At 48.2% G+C, this 20530-nt stretch overlaps 1 protein-coding gene across 6 annotated transcripts in view; it reads right to left on the reverse strand.

Moving 5' to 3' along the window:
• Chst15 (carbohydrate sulfotransferase 15) overlaps window positions 1–20530 on the reverse strand; it is an 82767-nt gene that overhangs the window by 15038 nt on the left and 47199 nt on the right. For all 6 annotated transcript variants that reach the window (XM_038347126.1, XM_038347134.1, XM_038347144.1 and 3 more), the window contains exons 4-5: window positions 18110–18256; window positions 14023–14179 (exon numbers count right to left, since the gene is read on the reverse strand). In XM_038347126.1, coding sequence (XP_038203054.1) covers window positions 14023–14179; window positions 18110–18256 — 304 coding nt within the window. The remainder of the gene's footprint in view (window positions 1–14022; window positions 14180–18109; window positions 18257–20530) is intronic.

The raw sequence follows: 20530 nt of genomic DNA on the forward strand, positions 1-20530 counted from the left end.
ATCAAAAAGCTTGAGGCAGGTGAATGTCTGAATTTGAGGCCCATGGGGGACAGATATAAAGTCATTAGGCCAGTTTTGACTACTGTGTAAAAACCCTGTCTCAAAACAGACTAACGGCACCCACAAATAAGCATGGAAACACCTGCAGACCGGTGTGTTGTGCAGACACCACACATGGCATTTGCATGTAACCACATTTTCCACATTTTCCGTCTCCCTTAACCTCACTTGTCGGTGGTCCATTTTTCTGTGTGCAATGTCTCATTTGAGCAAGAATTCTGCTGTTAAAAGAATGGCACACGCCTTTAATCCCAGCACTCGGGAGGTAAAGGCAGGCAGATCTCTGAGTCTACCCTGGTCTACAAAGCAAGTTCCAGGACAGCCAGGGCTACACAGAGAAACTCAGTCTCAAAAAATAAAACAAAACAGAAGAAAAAGAAAGGGGGTAGGAGGGAGAGAGGGAAGAAGGGAGAGAGAGAAAGACAGACACACAGAGAGAGAGTTAGTTAATTTATTAAGGTATGTGCTAAGGCACAGGCCTGTAATCCCGGCACTCAGAAGGCTGAGGAAGAAAGATCTTGAGTTCAAGGACAACATATTGGACAATATAAGGAATAACACATTAAGTTCAAGTCCAGTTGTGACTCAAAATCTAGACCCCTGGAAGAGGGAGGAGAGGAGAGGGAAGAGGAGGGAAAGGAAAGAAACAGGAGGGGAGGGACAGAAAATTTATGGGAGGCCACTAGCAAACTAAACAACTAAAGAAATCTGTTGATGTTTGGGTTGTAGACATGGCTAAACTGACTAGGCTGCAACCCACCCCCACTCCTAAATCGTGACCACCCTCTGACTTGGCAGGGATCCTCCTAGCCCAGCAGATGATCCCAGCCTGCTGAGGGAGGAATCCTGGTGCAGCGGCTTAGCCAGATTCCCCCACCCTTAAGTTTCCCTTTAGTGATTTCCACTCCCAGTCCCTGATTCTTGCATATAAAAATCCTGCTTCTGCTGTACTCCAACCTGAGCTCAGTCGCTCCCCTCCACAGCAGAGTCCCAGCGCAGCAGCCCCACACCTCCAGCCACAGCCGGAAATGAAATCGGCTTGAATGTTTCAGCAGATGCTAGGATAATTTCTTCCCTTTGAGAACTCCTGGGACGTGTTTCCTAACTATTTCACCTCCGTTGCTGCTCGCAAAGAAAGTAAGAATTCCCCGCTGTCAGCTTTGTTTTTCCAGATGTTTCCCTCTCTGCTCCTCCTGCAAACACCTGCCCGTGCTCCCACAGCTCTGTAAGACATCCTTCATGAACACGCAAACCCTAACTGCACCCCCTACCAAGGGCGATGCTGGCTGGGCAGGTGCCAAGATCCTGGGGCTCTATGGCATGCTGCCCTCTCCTCCTAGCGCTATACTCTCAACCTTCTGCATCCCCAGTCTGTTATGGCTCCTTCCAGTGAGTCTCCTTATCATTATGTGTCTAGGGATGGGATTTCGGCTCTGAACCTCACCCCTATGCTCCCACCTCCACCAAGCTACATGCATCCTGCAGAGGTCACGGCTTGCTTCCAGGCCTCCTGCTGGGCACTCTCTCCACTCCTGCCTCTGACAACACTGTAACATTCCATGTGTTGACCCCCCACCTGGCGCAATGTCTTTGAGGTCTCTCCCTTGGTAGTATTCTTTCTCAGCCAGGTCCACAGAGGATGTTTTGGGGTGTTTGGGGTTGCTCGGAGGTTGCCTAAAAGCGGCAGCACACAGGTGGGACCGGAGTGTTTTGTTTATTTCAGCTTGGCCAGCCGAACATTTCAAAAGAACTTGCCTAGGGCCAACAAGATGGCTCGGTAGGTAAAGATATCAGACACCTAGCCTACGATTCTGAGTTCAATACCTGGGACCCATGTAGTATGTAAGAGATCCTTGTGAACACAGATAAAGAAGCTTGTCTCTTCAAAGAAAGATGTTTACCCGTCTTCTATCCAGAAGGCTGGGAAACGATGCAGTTTACAACCTGGTGATTCTTTGCTATCTATAAGACCAGGCTTCACCCAAATCCCACAGAATATTGTGTTTTCCCACCAAATCTTGAACTTTGCTTCTCGGTTCATAAAATGCATCCTTGTGAGAAGTGTCACTTGTATGTTACAACAACCTAAGTGACTTCTATGTTATCTTAGGGCCAGGCCAATCCTGACTCCCCCAGACAAGATGTTTACCTCAGCCATTCTCCCTAGAGCCTTAGCTTGAGCATTGTTTCTATATCAGTGGAACTCATCTTTATGGAAGACGCCACATATACTTTGCAAAGTTTCAATATAAACGTATCTTAAGTTCTTTTGTACAAAGGATAGTGAGTTAATTGTCATCAGGAAACTTTTCTCCAAAATGGTGCTGTGCTTAAATATGGCTAAAAACCTACCATCTGGTGTCAGACTTAGGAAGTTTGAAATCAGTGATGGCTAACGAAAGTTAAACTGAGTCGAGTTTCATTCTTGCCTTGAACTCAAGATTGTTCCACTGATGCCCATAGAGGTTGCAAGGACCCCCAGAGGACCCACATGGTAGGAGAGAACCAGCTCTTGAGAGTTATCCTATGACCTTCACAAGCATGCCTTGGCATATGTGTGCATGCACACACACACACACACACACAAAAAAAAAAAAAAACCACATTGTAAATTTTAAAAAAAGTACTACTTTCAAACTGACTTTCCTCATGACATCCCATACTTTCACAAGGCATGAGCAGAATGATCCCCAAGATTCATATGTTGTGGTATTTTGAATGAAGCTGTCCCCATAAGCTCATAGCAAGTGGCGCTATTAGGAAGGTGTGGCTTCGTTGGAGGAGGTATGTCACTATGAGGGTGGACTTTGAGGTCTCACATATGCTCAAGTCGTGTCCAATGCCACAGCCAACTTCCTGTTACCTGCAAGATGTAGAACTCTCAGCTACTTCTCTCCAGCACCATGTCTGCCTGCATGCTGCCATGCTCCCCACTATGATGATGATAATGGACTGAACTTCTAAGTATATGTTTTCCTTTCTAAGAATTGCCTTGGTCATGGTGTCTCTTCTCAGCAATAGAAACCGTAACTAAGACATCCATTTACCCAAGTTAATCCGTGTGGTGCCGCTGGGATCAGTTGTACCACGATACCTTCCTTTTTCACCATCAGAACTCCAGAGCATTTGGTTATAGCCAGGAATCAGATTTGCATGGACCTCAGTACTCAGGTCAGAACCCTTCCTGAGACACGTGTATCCTGGCATCTCTGTCAATAAACAGTCTGACTCAACCAAGAAACTGCCAGAGAAAAATGACAACTACCTCAACTCTTGCCCAGCCCTGCATGTGATACACCCAAACCTGACCCTTACCTAGGATGCCCACAGAACTAGCCACATAAACTCCCTCAGAAGAACCCAGTTATTGGCTCAAGGCTCCTTCCTGACATTTCCCCCTGTGGTAATAGCAATTCTTAGACACATTTGATTCATAAATAAAATGAGTAATTGAAGACTGACGCAATTATTGGTACCAAGTAAAAATGCCTGCCAATTCCGTGAAGTTCTTCAGCGATGGGGCAGTAATCCGTGAGGGAACATTAGGATGTGTTCAGTGTTCCATCCAGGAACTTGCACCCCACCCAGGTGAAGCTATGGATTTGCATGTTCAGGGTATCCAGAGACAAACTCACATATACCAACTACCTTTCAACCTTTTAAATTAGTGGAGGTCATTTTCATGGCAAGGTGAGAGAATTCTGGAATTCTGGGGCAAAGACACACTCCAGTAGCCAATCACAGAATACTGACATCTCTAAAAGCCACCAGAAGCTGCAAGCCAGGGCTAGGCAGAGGACAGATTCAGACACCATGGAGGGTACCAACCCTGTGTGACATCCTGATCTCTGACTTCCAACCTCCACACTGAAACAAAAAAAATGTCTGTTGGTCAAAGCCACTGAGTATGGGATGGTTTATTGGAACAGCCCTAGAAAAATGGTGGAGTCTTTAACCTAAGAAAGATGGAGGGCTTATTTATTCAATGCCACTCTCCACCAGAGACCCGGAACGTCGGCCCCAAATGTACAGAAAGAACTGGCCATGAGGCCATAATTTCCTGAAGGAAACAAGAAGGTAGCAGCTCATAGCAAGAAAGGAACTCAGTCCTCTGAGGAAGGAGAACAAAGCACCAACAAGGCTAATGACCTTGGATGAAGGCACCTGGATGATTAAAGCCCCTCAGAAAACGCTGTCAATGACAGCCAACAGGTCGAGACTATGTATCTAGAGAACCTAAAAGAGCCAGAGCAGGCAGGGGCCTGTAGGGACATCAAACGGAAAGACAGCGGTCCAAACACTCACAGCTCAGGCTTTAACCTCAGTAGCACTGTGATGACGTGAGGAGAAGGAGCAACACAGTGTGAGCTGCATGAATCATCACAGGACCGGAGGGACACCAGTGCCACCTGAGGGTGTATTGACAAAGATAGCAACGAAAGTCTGGGGAGGGTACAGGAAAGTTGCAGACGATTCCAGACCTAAAGGGACACCCATCCTTGGTTCTGGGTGCCAGATGGTGGTGGGGAAGAGAGGTATCCACAGGGAAACAAAGATTCAGTAGGAACGACTGCTCTTCTGAACCCCTAAAGGACAGACCAGTGAGGGGAAAGTCCGGCTTCATAAAAGGGAAATTTTCTCTGGTGAGGGCAGTGGCTCCAGCAGCCCAGAGTGGAGGGGGTGGAAGACCTGCAGTAGCATGCGGGGGGGGGGGGGGTCAAAAGCCCCTGGCACCCTGTGTCAGCGCTGCCCAGCCCCCTCCTGTGATCTACCTCATCTTCTCGGGCCCAAACCACTCTGAACAGATGGGTGTTACATTTGGCCAAGACTGTTTCCAACGGCAATTCCAAATATAAGCCCAAGAACATTCCAGGCCTTCTGTGCTGGGGTTATTTTAGAAGCCTGCTGGTGCAGCTTTGTAACTGTGGGCCTGCGTGAGGGCCAGACATGCCTTGTCAGTGTACCCCACTTCTGTAGAGCATAGAGGAGGGTCCTGAAACCCTGGGAGAGGCGCTAGAAGGGTGTGTTCGTGGGTAAAAGAGGGCTCCTCTTAAAATTACCACATATTCCCACAGAGACAGACAATGCCTCGCCATATAATACTTGGGTGGGGGCCTCAATGCCACGGCTGCTCAATTAAGGGGTTCTGCTCTGAGTTAGCACAAACCAGAGGTCGGCATACTGATAACAGTTAAAATGGGATCTGGGGCTAGGGTGTGGCTCAGTGACTGAGCACTTGGTTGGCTTCCATGTACGAGACTCTCTGTTCTCCCCGCCTCCACAGTTTGTGGGGGTGGGGGGATAAAGCAACTGCTGGTCCCTCGGCTTTGCAAAGGCCAAGTCAAGTTACCCTCTGCAATCCCCCCATTTCCAGCCTGAGGCTGTTTATGAGGGACTTGCAGAGGCTCCATGGTAGGCACAGTGTGCATGTTTTTATTCTGTACCCCACAACCACCCCATGAGATCCATACCCCATCACAGAGGAGATTGGCGTTAAGACAGATTCCAGGTCACACAGCCCAGAAACAAATCAAGGTCTGCCTGGCCCCAAAACCCATAAGCCCCACAGTCCCTCCCAACTTCAGGCAGGAGACAAGACAGTGGCTCTCCAAGGTGGATACCAGCCATTTGAGTCAATGGTTTGAGGATATTATCTGATGTCTCTATCACTTTAGGTGCGCGGCGATTTGGAAGCAAGAGTCAATTTTGTTCTGGAGCGGCTTAATAAGTCACAAGAGACTGGTTTAAAAAAAATTATAACGGGTGACAGTGCAGCCAACAAACATGGGGATGACACCAAAAAATGGCACTGCCATCGTCAGAAAAAGCCAGTGTGTTATGGTGCGTCACCACGCTCATCTACAAAAGCGATAGCAGCGATAAACGGGCGTTCTGGAGCCCACTGCACACCGCACACACTATAGTCACTTGTCACTCGGACAAGCTAATGGGGCTCGCATCGCTCAGTAGCTGTCAGCAGTGTTTGTTACTAAGACCTTCAACAGGTCCCTTCATCACCCTTCCTTCCACACGGGGACTCTGCAAATCCAAGCTCCAGGTCACTAGTTTGGTGAAACCTCTCTCCACAGTGGGTTTCTCCTCTCGTAGCACTTTATTTCTTCCTTGTAGCCCTTCCATAGCCGTAGATAAGCACACCCCATAGGATTCAATCAATGACAGTGTAGCTATGTACAAGGTTGTACGACCATCACCATGGTCTAGTACCAGAGCATGCTCCTTACCCAGCGTGCGACAACTACAGGCAGGGCCATGTCAGAAGTCACATGATCCAGCTCAGAGGCATGCATGCACTAAGTCATAGCCTTCTAGGTCAGGCTAAGTACAACCGTTGGTGGCTTCACCTGGGACTGCCCCTTCCAGGGACTGCTCCGTGCTCCTTCCTCCTAGCGACTGCTCCGTGCTCCTTCCTCCCAGCGACTGCTCCGTGCTCCAGACTTCTCAGAGATATGTTCTGAGAAAGGGTCCAAGGCCAACACTAGTGTAGTGTCCATTAGCTGTGCTGATCCCTTTTGAGCTGGCCCTCCCCAAAACCACCGTCCCCTTTCTGACCTCCACGAACCACCCCCTCCACCTGACAGCATTTCTGTCATTGGCTGCATTTCCTTATCCAGGAGCCCCTGAAGAGTGGGCACACTTTTACCTTTCAAATAACTTTACACTCCCATCTCCTGGTGCTGTAGCCACACAAGGGTCGTAATAAATGGAACACTGAGATGGTCACCAGAGCAGCTGGCCTCATTATTCTCTATTTGCCAGCATCCACATTCTAATCACGGATCAATAACTTCTCAGACTCCGATATGACACATCAATAATCATTATAGATATTTTTTTCCTACATGAAAAAAAAATTTTGTGTAGCTTTAAAGAAGGTCTCTGTCTTCCTGAATTACAGACTGCAAAGACATTATCATGAGCTACGTTGAGGCAGGATTTGGCCAGGCTAAGTTACTTGGAGAAACATCTAGGGTCACTTTAGGCCAGACAGGTGACATAGAGAGGAAGCACACATTATCTAAGTAAGGACATCTAGATCAGAGATGTCACACTTCTAAGTGACACAAGAGTCCTTGTCGGCTGGGACACTAAACAGGGCTCTCCCCTCCTTGTGGCGCCCAAGGTTCCTTGAGCACAGGTGGGTTCTATGTCTAACCTCTGCCTCTTCCAGTGTTCACAGAATGGGGACAAATCCTCTGGTGACATTACACGTCCTCCTGGCATCCCTGAGACACAGGGCTTACACAACACCTCTTGCAACTCACACATGATCCTGAAGGCAGAAAGAGATCCTGAACAGGGGAGAAAATCAGGAGGCTCCAAGCCAGCCTAGGTCATTGCAAAGGGGTGGCTGCCACACACTAGGACTGGCTAATTGGTGACATACATTGACTCTCCTACATCATAGCTCCAGAATCCTTATGTGTGACAAGTCTGGGTAGTCCTCCAGGCTACCCAGAGCCCACTCCCAGACCCCAACCCATTAGGACATCCCTCTATTCTCAGAAAGTAGACAAAAAAACACGTTTCTTGCCCCAGGGTATCTCCTCCACTGTCCCCACTGAATTGCTCTTTGCAAACAGCCTCTTTCGGAATACACAGGACGGCCAATGAGCTGGCAAATGTACTCTCAAGACAGACAGTTTGCAAGCTGAGGGACTCAAGTCCCTCACCTGGTGGCCACCCCAGATAGTCTTCACATAGCACCCCGACAAAGGCACCCACTGTTCTGTGATGTGACTGCTACAAGTGACTCCCCCTTGCTCAACAGTCTAAAGCCAATGCTCCCAGGCCTGGAGAGGCCCAGCCGAGAGGAGGGCTTTAGCAGCAAGTGATCCCTACCTCAGACAAAGATCTGCAGCCACTAGGATGCTTCCCTGAGCCAGCTCCCTTCCAGTGGAGCTAGCTCCTTCCCTAGTTCAGACTTTGCTCCTTAGATGCTGAGGTAAGTGAGCAAGGCCAGTCTGGGCTCAGTCCTCCATCTCATCTTTACTGTCCACACCACTTTGCAAAACCAGAAATCTCTCCTCTTTTTTCAGAACTTTTTCAGAGATAGCAGAACTACCCCTGTTTGGCTGAGATACCCACCTCACCCAGGGGAAAGCCCCAAAGGATTCACATCCAGTAACTAATGGATGGGAAATACCCCAACCGGGAACCATGTTAAAGGACGATTACAGCCCCAAGGAACCATTGTGCAATCTAATGCCTCTGTGGGATGCATCAGAGATCCCCCCTTCCTCTGCGGGTCTTATCTTCACATTCCTCTCAGGGTGGTTTGCAGAATCCTGCTGCACACGAAAGCAGCCTTCAGTGTCCATACTAGCATTGATCCACCACAGCAGAGGAACCCTTGGCTCCGTGAGACCCAGATGTGATGGTTACTTACTCATCACGAAGAAGTAAGAAATATAAGGTGAGAAATCCATCACCGCACCTGCGCCTGTGCCACAACCACCCTCTCACTTGCTGACAAAGCCCAATGAGGCAATGTCTGAGCAGGGCACGACACAGAACTCAGGTGAGCAGGTGCACTGATTTCACCCAAGTCTGTGCTCACACCTCCACTAGCCATGGGCTTCAGGAAGCATCATATGTACACGGCACCTTCAGCGCATAGACGGTACTCGATAGTATTTGATGGATGAACGTTAAGTATGCACGTTTAATTAAATAACAGCCCACTTCCCGCATTTCACTGATGAGGAGCTAAGGCACAGACAGCTTAAGTTTCTTGCCCCAGGTAGTAAAACCTTCAGGTGGCAGAGCTGGGATTCTGAAGCGAGCTGTTTGGGGACCCAGGGATGGTCTTTCGGGGGCACCATCCACTTACACATCTGCACACACACTCAGTGGTAGAAGCTGCTCCCCATCTACATGCCTCCACACATTCTGCAGACTATGGGGACTCCACCAAGCCTATGTCTCCATCCAAATGCTTGGCCCCACTCTTCGTGTGCTCCCCAGGAGTGTGGGCAACTACATACAAATGGGCAACTTTATCTAATACCTCCTTCCTTCCTAGTTTATATGTAGATTAATTTTTTAACCAGCCCAGGGGGTTGCTATAAAGTCAGTTTATATAAGCAGATGAAGAACCCAGTTCCCCAGATTTCAAGGCCCAAGGGATTAGGGTCAAGATGGAGGACTACCTAACCGAGTGGAGCTCTTCTTCCCTGTAAGCCCATCTCAATGAACTGTGGGAGCAACCATTCCTCAATGGTCATTTCTGGACATCGTGCTTTGACTAGATGGAATTTAAAAGCAAAACTGGAGACACTATGAAAGCCTTAGCAAATGGTGCAGGGCCCCTCTCCTCTTGTCCTTTGAACAGAAGAGGAATGTGACAGGCCTGTCAAGGGAGCCAGCACCTTCCTCGCGAGTCATTCCTCACATAGAATGGGAGAGCTGGAGCGGCCCTGAGTAAGGAAACAAACTCTATTGGTCATCTCACAAGCAATTAAAAAAAAAAGGGACTGGACCATTTCAGAGAAGGATTAAATGAAGAAAATTTCTGCTTGTCTGTCAGTGGCTTGTTTTTAATTAAGTGGACAATTTAGCCCAAGAATTCATTAGTTCTCAATTATTTCAGTCTCTTACAGAGGGAGACTAAAAACACGAATTGGTGGCTGGTCTCTTTGCCATTCAAACCACCCCCACAGACTTCTTTGCATTATTCCTCTATCTTCCCCCAGGGTGGGGGTTGGACTTAATGCTTCTGTCTTTTTCTGGGAACCTAAAAGTCATTAGGGTGAGCCTCCTCCAATCCCAGCACGTTCAACCCCTGTGCCTTTAATCTATGAACAGAAATAAAGGCTGTGACTCAGAAACTCCAAAGGACCCTCCTCCCCTCCAGTGAATTCGTAGAATTTAATGAACAATTTGGACCAATCCAACTCGCAGGGAGCAGCCCAAAGCATCTCCCACGTGCAGAAGTCAAGGCCAAAGAATAGCTAAAGTGGGCCAAAGGCCCAGGAGCCAGTTCAGCTAATGAGGACTTGGGCTCTAGCATTTGTTTCTTCAAGAGTAACCTAAACATACAATATTTATCATTCTTTCTGGTTGAGTCAGGGAAGAAGCTGAGCTGGCCACTTCAGATAGACCATCAGCTACGGGTTTCGAAAAGGCGAAATTCCCACTGTTGCGTATTTTTTTGGTCATGTTTCAGAAGCAGCAAACAGCTGCTGCTCTCGCTAACTCAGCACATGACAGCCTCCTGAAGACGCTGGAGCTGGCATCGAGCTGCAGTTACTCTTTTCTAGGCTACAGGGCAGGCACCAAGTTCCCAAGCACCGGTGAGAGACAAACACCCATAAGAGTGGCCAGACCAGGGGATCTGTCTGTGACACACAAAACATGGCAACAGTATCTGGATGGCAGGCCAGCCAGCTGCGGCACAAGGGATCTGTTAGCCAGCTTCTCCCTTGCTGCTTTGATGACACTATCAGCCATGCTGAAAAGCCTAGTGGCCAGAGATTGAGAGCCACCTCCAGTCAAGTCAGAGAAGAACAGAGGTCTGTGATCCAGCAGCCCTGCAGAAACCCAGCTCGGCCACAACCACGTGAGTGTGAGAGTGACTCAGTCTCCCTCCCAAGCCATCGGGTGGGACCCCAACACTAATAGACACCTTAACTCTGAAGCAGAAAACCCAATGACAAGGCATTGAGGCCCCCGATCCCCAGCAACTCTGAAATAGCAAGTGGGCAGAAACTATGACATATTGAAGCAGTTTGTCACACTGCTAGCTACCTAATGCTGCAGGCCACCTACCTAACACATGCCACTGCTACGGCACCCCTTCCCTGATCCCAGTATTATCACATTGGTTACAACACGGTCAATACCTGCAGCCCTGGACCACTATCACAGCTTGCCATTCAACAACTAGGCACCGAGTACAGCACTTAGCATGCAGTAAAGGGCTCAATAGGTGCTTCCCTTGATGGAATATTTGTGTTAAGCTGAGGGCGAGGGAGGCTGAAAGCTTTTGCCTTTGGTTTCTGGCAGAGGTTATGTGCACCTTAAAAACAAGCAAGAAGGAAACACAGTGGGCCAGTTGAACCTCCTGCAAAGTGGTGGCACACAGCCGGGCCAGGAAGGCAGATACAGCAGATTCTACTTTCAGCCATGAGTCTGAGCTTGGGCTCAGTTTCTGAGTGCTCCTGTCCTCAGAAGTGGATGCACAGTTTTAGGAAAGGACACTGTGGGGGAAGATGTGGCATTTCAATTGTAATTTAATAAATAAAGACTGCCTGAAGATCTGAGAGTTACACAGTTCCACTGGTCAGCCTTACAGTCCGGTTATGGTAACACACACCTTTAATCCCAGTAGCCACACTATTTACCATAGAAATGGGGCGGTTCATGCCTTTAATCACACGGTGGTGCACACCTTTAATCCTAGTCCTAGCGATGATTATTAAAATGGGAGGAAACAGCTCTCAATACACAGTCTCATTCTGAGATTCTGGGAGGCAGGATCGCCATTTCAGACTGAGGTCGAGGTAAGAGCCAGGGGCTGGCTATTACCAGCTTTCTGTATCTTCAGATTGAACCCCAATTTCTGACCCTGAGTTTTTAATTAATGGTGCTTCATTTGGTGCCCAACTTTTTGTGGCACAAGTTTACAAAAAAGCAATTTGCCTGAGGCTTTTTAGGTACCAACCCAGGCCAGGGCTGGTACTGGAATTCCAGCTCTAGGAATCAGAACCCAAACCTAGCTACCTGGGTTTGGGAGAAAAACTAACGCTCCCAGCTCCCATCTGCCCCAGCTTAGCTTCCATGTAAAGATGGAAAACAGAGCATCTGGATGCTGTATATTATAGTATGTTGTCTTTGAATTCTTTGATTGCTGAGGAAGGAACAACTGCTCAAAGATATTTGATTATTAATGTTGCTGGATTAATGCAACCCATATATTTTGGAAATGCCTTGATCTCAAAATTTAAGTCAAAAGATATGTTACTTTGGAGAACAGGTTTTGCTTTTATTTACACAGGAAATGAGAGGCTGTGGATTCGTTCTGGATTAAGAAAATAAGGTTTGATCAAGGAAGACCCCTGAAAAATCTGTAGTGGGAACAGATGGCCCAGATGATCCAACATGTCAGAGCAACCTTTGTTACAGTTTCCTCTGAGTTCAACATCCAGAACAGCTTCAAGACTGCTAGCTGAGATGATCCAGCCTCACAGAATACTCAGTAGACTGAGACAATGGCACTGGGTGGTATTCCAAGCACAGGAAACCTCAAAGCCCACCCCCACAGTGACACACTTCCTCCAACAAGACCATGAGTAGTTTAAATATAATTCGCCCACATAATCTCATAGGGAGTGGCACTATTAGAAGCTATGACTTTGTTGGAGTGGCTGCCTTGGAAACCCCATGAAATGGCTACCCCATATTGTGGACCTAGAAAACTACTGTGTCCCAGGCTGCTCCAGAGAGATTGTCCTCTGTCCAATAATCTAAAGAAAGAGCCGGGAACCTTCTAGAGCCTCGTGAGATTTTGGAAATCCAGCTCAGCCAGTGGGAGGGGCAAGCATGTGCTCTCAGACAGCCATGATGGAGGCTAGACAGCATGCTGCACACACAGATGCACACACATGGCACGCGTGTGCATGACAGAAGCTTCCAAAAGTACACAGAAAAACCTAACAGTTATCTACGTGGGAGATCATACATGGCCCGTTTCCTTTATAGTTTCTGATGCACTCCCTTAACGCGTCTACAATAAACAGTTATTGTTATAGTCAGGACGAGAAAGCCGTAGCATCTGAGGAAGAAATCAGATAGGCATTTCCTAGGACTACCGTAACAAAGCGCCACCCAGGACAGGAACTTCTTCGAAGATCTGTCATTCAGGAAGCTAGATTTGTGAAATGTAGGTGTTAGCATGGCTAGCTTCTTCTGAGGTTCCAAGCCTCTCCCCCAGCTTTTAGGAAGTGCAGCAATCCTTGGTATCCCTTGGCTTGTCACCACATCCTTCAATCTCTTCACAAAGTAAATTCCCTAATCCATCTGCAAAGGCCCAATTTCCAGATAAAGCTACAGGATTTAGGATTTCAGCAGATTTTATCTGGGGCAGGGATCATAACTCAACCCATAGGAAAACACAGAAACGAAGAAACAAAGGCTGCAGGCCTTGTCTTTAAATACCAGGTAGCTATCATAGTTTGAAACGGTTAGATTGGGTTGTGTGGCTTACAGGAGAATAAACGAGAGGAAGATATAGACAAAAGACAGTTGATCTCCAGACAGGAAGTTGAGCTGTTCTGACCTAGACTTGAGTGGCAGCCCCTTGTTCCTGAAAACATGGCATTTGGATGGCACAGCAAGTTAAGTGATGTAAAGAGGTCCTGACGGTCTACAGCATATACAGCATTGCCACCCTGGTACTGTCTGATCAGCTGTACCAGCTCTGTTCCATCCAGACCTGGGCAAGCCCTGACCTTATCAGAGGCAGAGCAATCTGTCAGTCATTTCCCCCTTCCTTGGTTTCCAGAGAAACTGGAGGCAGAGGATACATGTTCAGAGCTGCACAGGGAAAGGACCCAACAACCAAAGCCATTAGGATTCTGGGAGTCAGAGCACAGAGAACCCCAACACACCTGACACAAAGGGTATCCCCAGCCCTAACAGCACCTGTATCCTCTGTCACTCGCTCAGACCCACCAGAGGCTAGCACCCACAGACCGCAGTCAAAACTGCTGAGAAAATAGGCCACGATTTGTTTAAATACAGAGAGGATTGCCCTAAGAATAACATTTATGTAAGAAACAGCAGTAATGTAGCAAGTTAAGCTTGTTTATTATTTTTCTTAAACAGGCAAATCTTCTCTGTGAAAAGATGGAAACACTGTGCTCCAAAAAGCCCTTTCTTTTCACCCAAAATGCAAAGCGTGGTGCACCCCCCCCACACACACACACACATACACACACTCACCTCTCCACAGGGTCCCTGAGCATGACAATGAGCTTGGCTTCGGGCTGAAAAGCGTGAATGAAGTCTTGGGTCAGGAATGGTGGCTCACCGTCTGTGCTGTTGTCATAGAAGAAGGTCCAGGCATTGTTATCCCACATTGTAGAGGCGCTGGCCTCTCCTGCAAACAGACAGAGAGCAGATGCTGGGCCAGAGAGTATGGGCTCCCACTGTGAGCCAGAAGCCAAGCCTGGCTTCTGTGCCTTCCTCTTGAATAGCCATGACCGGCAAGCTTATAGGCCATTGTTGGCAGATGGGGACTCCGGGGATCTAATGAGAGGACAACGAGCACCTACTTACCTCTGCCATTGCCGCCGACACCCCCACCCCCACCCCCAGCTTCTTCCTTCAGGAAGAGCAGAAATACAACCTTTACTAACACTTAGGACTTGAATTTCACAACATTTGGCTTTGCTGGCAGCTCATAGCTCTGTGGCATTTTTAAGGGCCCACTGAGAATCTATTAGACAGTTTCCTTCAGAATGTGTCAGAAGAGAAAAGAGTCATCTGCCGAAGCCGACCCTCAGTGGGAAGTCGGACGCGGTTCACATCTATCTTTTCCTGGATCCATAACAGCTAGTCACAGGGCACAATCTGGGGCCAAATGGGAGGAAGGCTTCGCCAGAAGCCCAGGGGGTCTCAGCCTCGGCCCCCCACTTGCCTGCATGGCCAGCTGTCTATGCCCACAACTCAGCCCCTGCTCTTTATCCAGTTAGTACTCTGCAGGATGGTTTAACAGAATTTAATCAGGGTCCTGACAGGAGGATGGAAACAGTCAACACAGCTTTGGGGAGAGAGGTGAAGCTAAGACACGGGCACTTAAACAACAGAGACTCTTGAATAATTGAACTAATTATCATTGTTACTGTGTATGAGTGTGTGAATGCGTGTGTGTGTGTGTGTGTGTGTGTGTGTGTGGTCTGACGTCTGTACTCTTAAGTGAACATGTATGTATGTGTACCTGCTTATGAAGACCAGAAGTCAACAAGGAATGCCTCCCTCTATTGCTCTATCTTTTTAAATCTGGGTCTGTCAATTGGCTTGCCAATTGCCTAGACAGACTGGCCAGTAAGCCCTAGGGGTGCTCCTGCCTCCACCTTCCCAGCATTGGAATTACAGGAACACACAGTCACGTCCAACTTTCTCCAGGCATGCTGGAATCCAGACTTAGTTCCTCATGCTTCTGCAACAGGTGCCTTGCAGATAAGCCATGTTCCCAGTCACATTTATCTTGTCATGTTTTGTGACTGTGTGCAGAGATGTCGAAGGACAGGGACTCCAGGGATCTAGTGAGAGGACAACGGGCACCCACCCTTCCATAGCCACCACTACCCCACTACCCCCAGCCTATTCTTCAGGATGAACAAGCCAGTCAGCTCTATACTTGATTCCTGGACATGGACCATGTGCCACATCTCAATGTCACTCATTTAGAGACAGTCAGAGTTAAGGGCTCTTCCTGGTCAGTGATAAGCACATTATAATAAGATAGCAGGCCCTGTGAGCACACTGTGGACATGTGTGAAGACAGCAGGCCCTGTGAGCACACTGTGGACATGTGTGAAGACAGCAGGCCCTGTGAGCACACTGTGGACATGTGTGAAGACAGCAGGCCCTGTGAGCACACTGTGGACATGTGTGAAGACAGCAGGCCCTGTGAGCACACTGTGGACATGTGTGAAGACAGCAGGCCCTGTGAGCACACTGTGGACATGTATGAAGACAGCAGGCCCAATTCTGCTGCTTGGTCTGTGATGGCGTCAGGAGAACACTTCTACCCCAGCCTTCTTTCCTTTCTTAGTTTATTTTCTAACAACATAACTAAGAGAGAAAAAACAAGTCAAACCTCTGGCAAGCGTACTCACCATGAAGAAGAGAATATGAAATGCAGGTGGAGAACATAACCTGAACCTGGCACTAATTCTGCCCGATCTCAAAAGGGAGCTGGTTCTAAAACAGTGCAGGCATTGGTCCATCTTCCCACCTGTCTGTCCACCCGGCCTTCATCCACCCAGAAAGCATCCGTTTGACATCAGATTCATGCCCCACAATGTCTTGGCATAGGAGACTGATGAGGCTAATGAGGGAAGCAAGACTGGCATAGAGTTTCCTCTAAGAGGTGACCTAAAGGTCAAGAAGCCATCAGTCACTAAGGGAGTGGACAGGGACAAGCCACCCTGCAGGCAGAGCAGGGCCTTTCAGCATCCCCAGCCCCACAGAACCTGACTGCCTCAGTCCTGAGTTCCTGAGTGTCTCTTCTGCCAGAGGCTGCTGAGAAAGGCCTCCTCTGACCCACAGCCCCTCTCCCAAGCTGAGGTGATCCTTTGACCTCTGCCAAGGCCTTCATTGGTGGGGGGGGGGGAGGATGAGTTGAAAAGGGCTGAGTCACATTCCAGGGTTAGGAGAAGCAGGATCCTAAGCTGGTCTGGCAAACCCCATCTTACAGACCTGTAGGCTGGGATGAAAACAAAGCCCCGAAGTGGCATAGAGCTGGCTGGTGACAGGGAGAGCCAGATGCCAGCTTGTCATCTGCTTCTCCACACTGCCTGTCACACCAAGAGGCTATCCTAAGACATAGCACCAACCCTGGCTTGGAGTAAAATATCAATGTAGTATTTTTATTTCTTGTTCTTTTTGAAATAGAGCAGTGACTATAAATAGGACCCAAACGAAGGCTTTCCTTTCTCATTCATTTTCTAAGTCTGTTTCTTGGCTTTGGTAGGAATATTTTTAGCTCTTTCATAGAACCTGAGATTTCCTCAGAGGCATATGGTATGGGAGTCTCAGCAAAATATTAATTAGACTTATTAAATAGGGTGTTTGCACCCGAGTTGAAAATTTAAAAAAAAAATAACTAACAGCCAATTCATACTGTAGGTATGAGCGTAAAGTATGGATCCAGAGATTTTACTTATGAATTTAAAAGAAATCAATCCATCCATCAGCCCAGGCTTTGGCAGATGCCAGAATCTCCTCACAGATGCAGGAACAGGGTCCTCATGCAAGTAGCTGGTCACAGTCCATCCTGCACACCCAGAGATTCATTTGGTTTAGAGAATCAAAATGTAATAGATCCAGGAACACAAAATAGATCATTGCCTCGGGGAACCAATTTAAGTGAAATGTATGATTCAATTTCTCCGTTTCAGAAGGCGTTGGAGATAAACGCCTCATCCCAAGCTAAATCTGATGAAAAGAGTTCTGTCGGATGAAAGGAGTCTAGCATCTAAAGCACAGAGTTGGGGCTGGAGGTGGCGACGCCCTGCTGTGTGCTGTCATTTGGGCTTCAGGTACTCTCACCATTTGAAAGAACGCAAAGGCTAAAGGGAGGAAGCCGTGAGGAGACAACTATGCTCATTTGATTATCTGCAATAATCATTGCATTAAGTGTACGTACCAAAATGTGCACATCTACATATAAACATTTTTTTTTATTTCAACAAAACATTCTTGCAAATTTTTTAGATCAAGGAATCTCGGTTTGTTTCATCTTCCATTGCTTTATTTGTTTGGCTTTGCTTGGTTTTGCTTTGTTGAGACAAGCTCTTGCGAAAGAGCCAAGGCAAGCCTCAAACTCAAGATTCTCCTGCCTCCACGTCCTGAGCACGTGCCACTCCAACAGCTTCATTGTGAGTGCTCAAAGGCTCTTGGGTTGCATAGCAACTCAATCCAGAGGATTGCAGAGCTCTGCTAAGACCAAGAGGAGATGTGGTGTCCTTCCCATTGTCCTCGCATTCAGTCAGGGACTCGCCAGAAGGCTAACCCCAGCCAGGGCATTGTGGGAAGAAGTAAAGCACTCCTGCTCAATTTAAGGAGCAACAAAGAAACTTCCTTAAAGTCGTTTCAGCCATCCATGAGTATGCACAGAATAAGCGAGCTGATTAAATGCTTCTGCTTTTACAGATGGTGTGACTGTTTTACCTGGTTTGGGAAAGGGATTCACCTGTAAACGCTCTGCAGGTGAGTCAGAGCTGGGCCCAGAACATGGACCAGGACCCCAAGGAGGCTGCTTCTGCCAGCTTCCCTGAAGCTGCACAGAAGCTATACCTACCAATGATGATTTTGTTCATCTTGCTCTGGTCCTCTGCAGAGGCAGCCTGCAGCCCTTGATGGATCTGGTGTGCAGCCAAGTCAAAGAGGTCCAGGTAATCTTCCACAGGGTAGCGGTCTCGTAGTCCGTCCCTCAGGCGGACAATTCCTACAGGAACCGAGAAGTGAGTTACTGGCCGAGTGGTGGTGGCTCATGCCTTTAATCCCAGGACTAGGGAGGCGAAGGCAGGCGGATCTCTGTGAGTTTGAAACCAGCCTGGTCTACAAAGAGTGCTCCAAGATAGCTAGGGCTACACAGAGAAACCCTGTCTCAAAAAGGCAAAACAAAACAATAATTAAAAAAAAAAATCTGAGTTACCGAAGATAACATTGTCACTGATAGGGTGGTGGCACCCTGGAGCATGACCAGAAAGGGAGGAAAAGGCCAAGGGTACCTACCTTTAGCAGCAAAAGGCTTGAAGCAGATAAGTTTCCAGAGGAGGCACAAGGGTGTGGGATGGAGAGCTCTGTCAACTGCCTGCCTGCTTCAGTACACACACACGCCTCACAAGGTGAAAGGTACCACTTAAAAGAGGCCACGCCTACTCAAGAGGTAGAAAGGGGGACTTGCGGAGGGCTAGAGTTGAGAAATGACTCGTGTTTTTACCAAAAGAGACTAAAGCAGCCATGCAACAGTGGCACCTAGGATTTGAGTGGCATGCCAAACACGAAGAAGGACAAAAGGGAGGTACCAAGGAAGCAGCCTCCTGTGGCCTGCATAGTGCCTCTTTCTTCAGTGCCCCCATGGTATCAGATGCTCTAATACGGATGCATTCCATCAAGCACCCTGCTACTTGCCCAAACAGTAGGGTGAACTGATAGTACCCTGGATGGACACGGGTTATGGCACCAACTACACATATCTGAAATCTGTTCCCTGTCTTTAACTAGCCTGTAAACATTTAAAAACATGCACTGCCCAGCACCACAGCTACCAAAGTTACTGGGAAGTAGAAAGAAAACAGTTCTGGCCAAAATAGCAAAAGATTCAAGGTGAGACTGAATATCAGAAGCTGAGGCACGCTCTGTTCTTCCCTCCTTCCTGCTGGGGCAGAGGGGGAGCTGGTTCTCTTTAGGGGGAACACGGGCTGTGGTGGGAGAGTATGTGTTCACACAAATACATCAAATGCCTTAGGAAGAGGGACCTTGGTCACTCAGCAGCTACTGCTAAACCACTCCTGAAGGAATAACAAAAGGAGAAAGTCAAACATTTGTCAGGAAAAGTTAGTCTAAGGAAAACATCTAAGATTCTCTTCTAGTGACCTGGGTCCTTTATGTGGAAACTACCCTCGTGGCCCGCCCAGACTTTGGCAGACAACAGGCCGTGTATCACCCATTAGCTTGAGTGACCAAATGTCTCCTGGCAGAAGGAAAAGGTTATGGACAGGAAACTGTGACCAAGGGCCACAGGGTGCCTGGGGCTGGGTGGAGCAGAAACCAGCCTACAAGGAGGGGCAGAGCAGGCGGGGTCTACTGTCAACCTTGGTGACGGGGGGGGGGGGGGGGGGGGGGAAGGGGGGATATGTGTTCCCACTACATTTCAAACACATGAGGTAGAGAGGGTAGGTCCCACAGTTGAGGCCAGAAGCTGTGTCTCCTCCAGGTGTGTTGGCTTCAGTAAAGCAGCCCAGAGCTGGGTGCCAGACACCCCAGTTCCTGGCATGCATTGATCCCTGCTAAGTTTGTATGGTAAAGTTCTCTGGGACAACTAAAACCCTCAGGAACACACACACACACACACACACACATACACACACACTCACCACCACCACCACCACCAACAACAACAACAACAACAGCAACAACAGCAACAAATTCCCATTCTGCACCAGCCCCTTGCCCTGCACACACCTAGCACTCAGCCAGTGCTCACTAGGTGTTCCTTTGCCTGTGAAATAAGGGCTACGGTTTGAGTGTATCCCCCAGAGGTTCATGTGCTGGGAGCGTGGTAAGGCTGGCACCCAGGGTGGGATGCTGAGGGTCATGGAACCCTTTACAAAGCAGAGCGCGGTAGAAGGTGATTTGCTTCTGGAAGCTTCTGCCTGGAAAGTTTAATGCTGCTCTCTCGGAGTGACTTTGTTCCTGAGAGAGGTTTACTATAAAGCCGGGCCCCACCATGAACTTGGCCTCTGTTACCTATGGCTCGTCACATTTTCCTTTCTCCACCACCCTGTAAAGCAGCCAGCGGCCTCCCAACAGGACATCAATGACATGCTTTTGGGAACCCTTAGAACCATGAACCAAATGCATTTCTTTCCTTCTAAGTTACCCAAACGCTGGTGTTTGGTGGTTACGCCGCAAAACAGATTAACGCGACTGCCTACCGACAAGGACCACGTCTCTGAATCTTGGTACATCTTCTCTTCAGAACCTCATACCCATC

Source organism: Arvicola amphibius, chromosome 1 (assembly GCF_903992535.2).
Source record: "Arvicola amphibius chromosome 1, mArvAmp1.2, whole genome shotgun sequence".
Lineage (NCBI taxonomy): Eukaryota > Metazoa > Chordata > Mammalia > Rodentia > Cricetidae > Arvicola > Arvicola amphibius.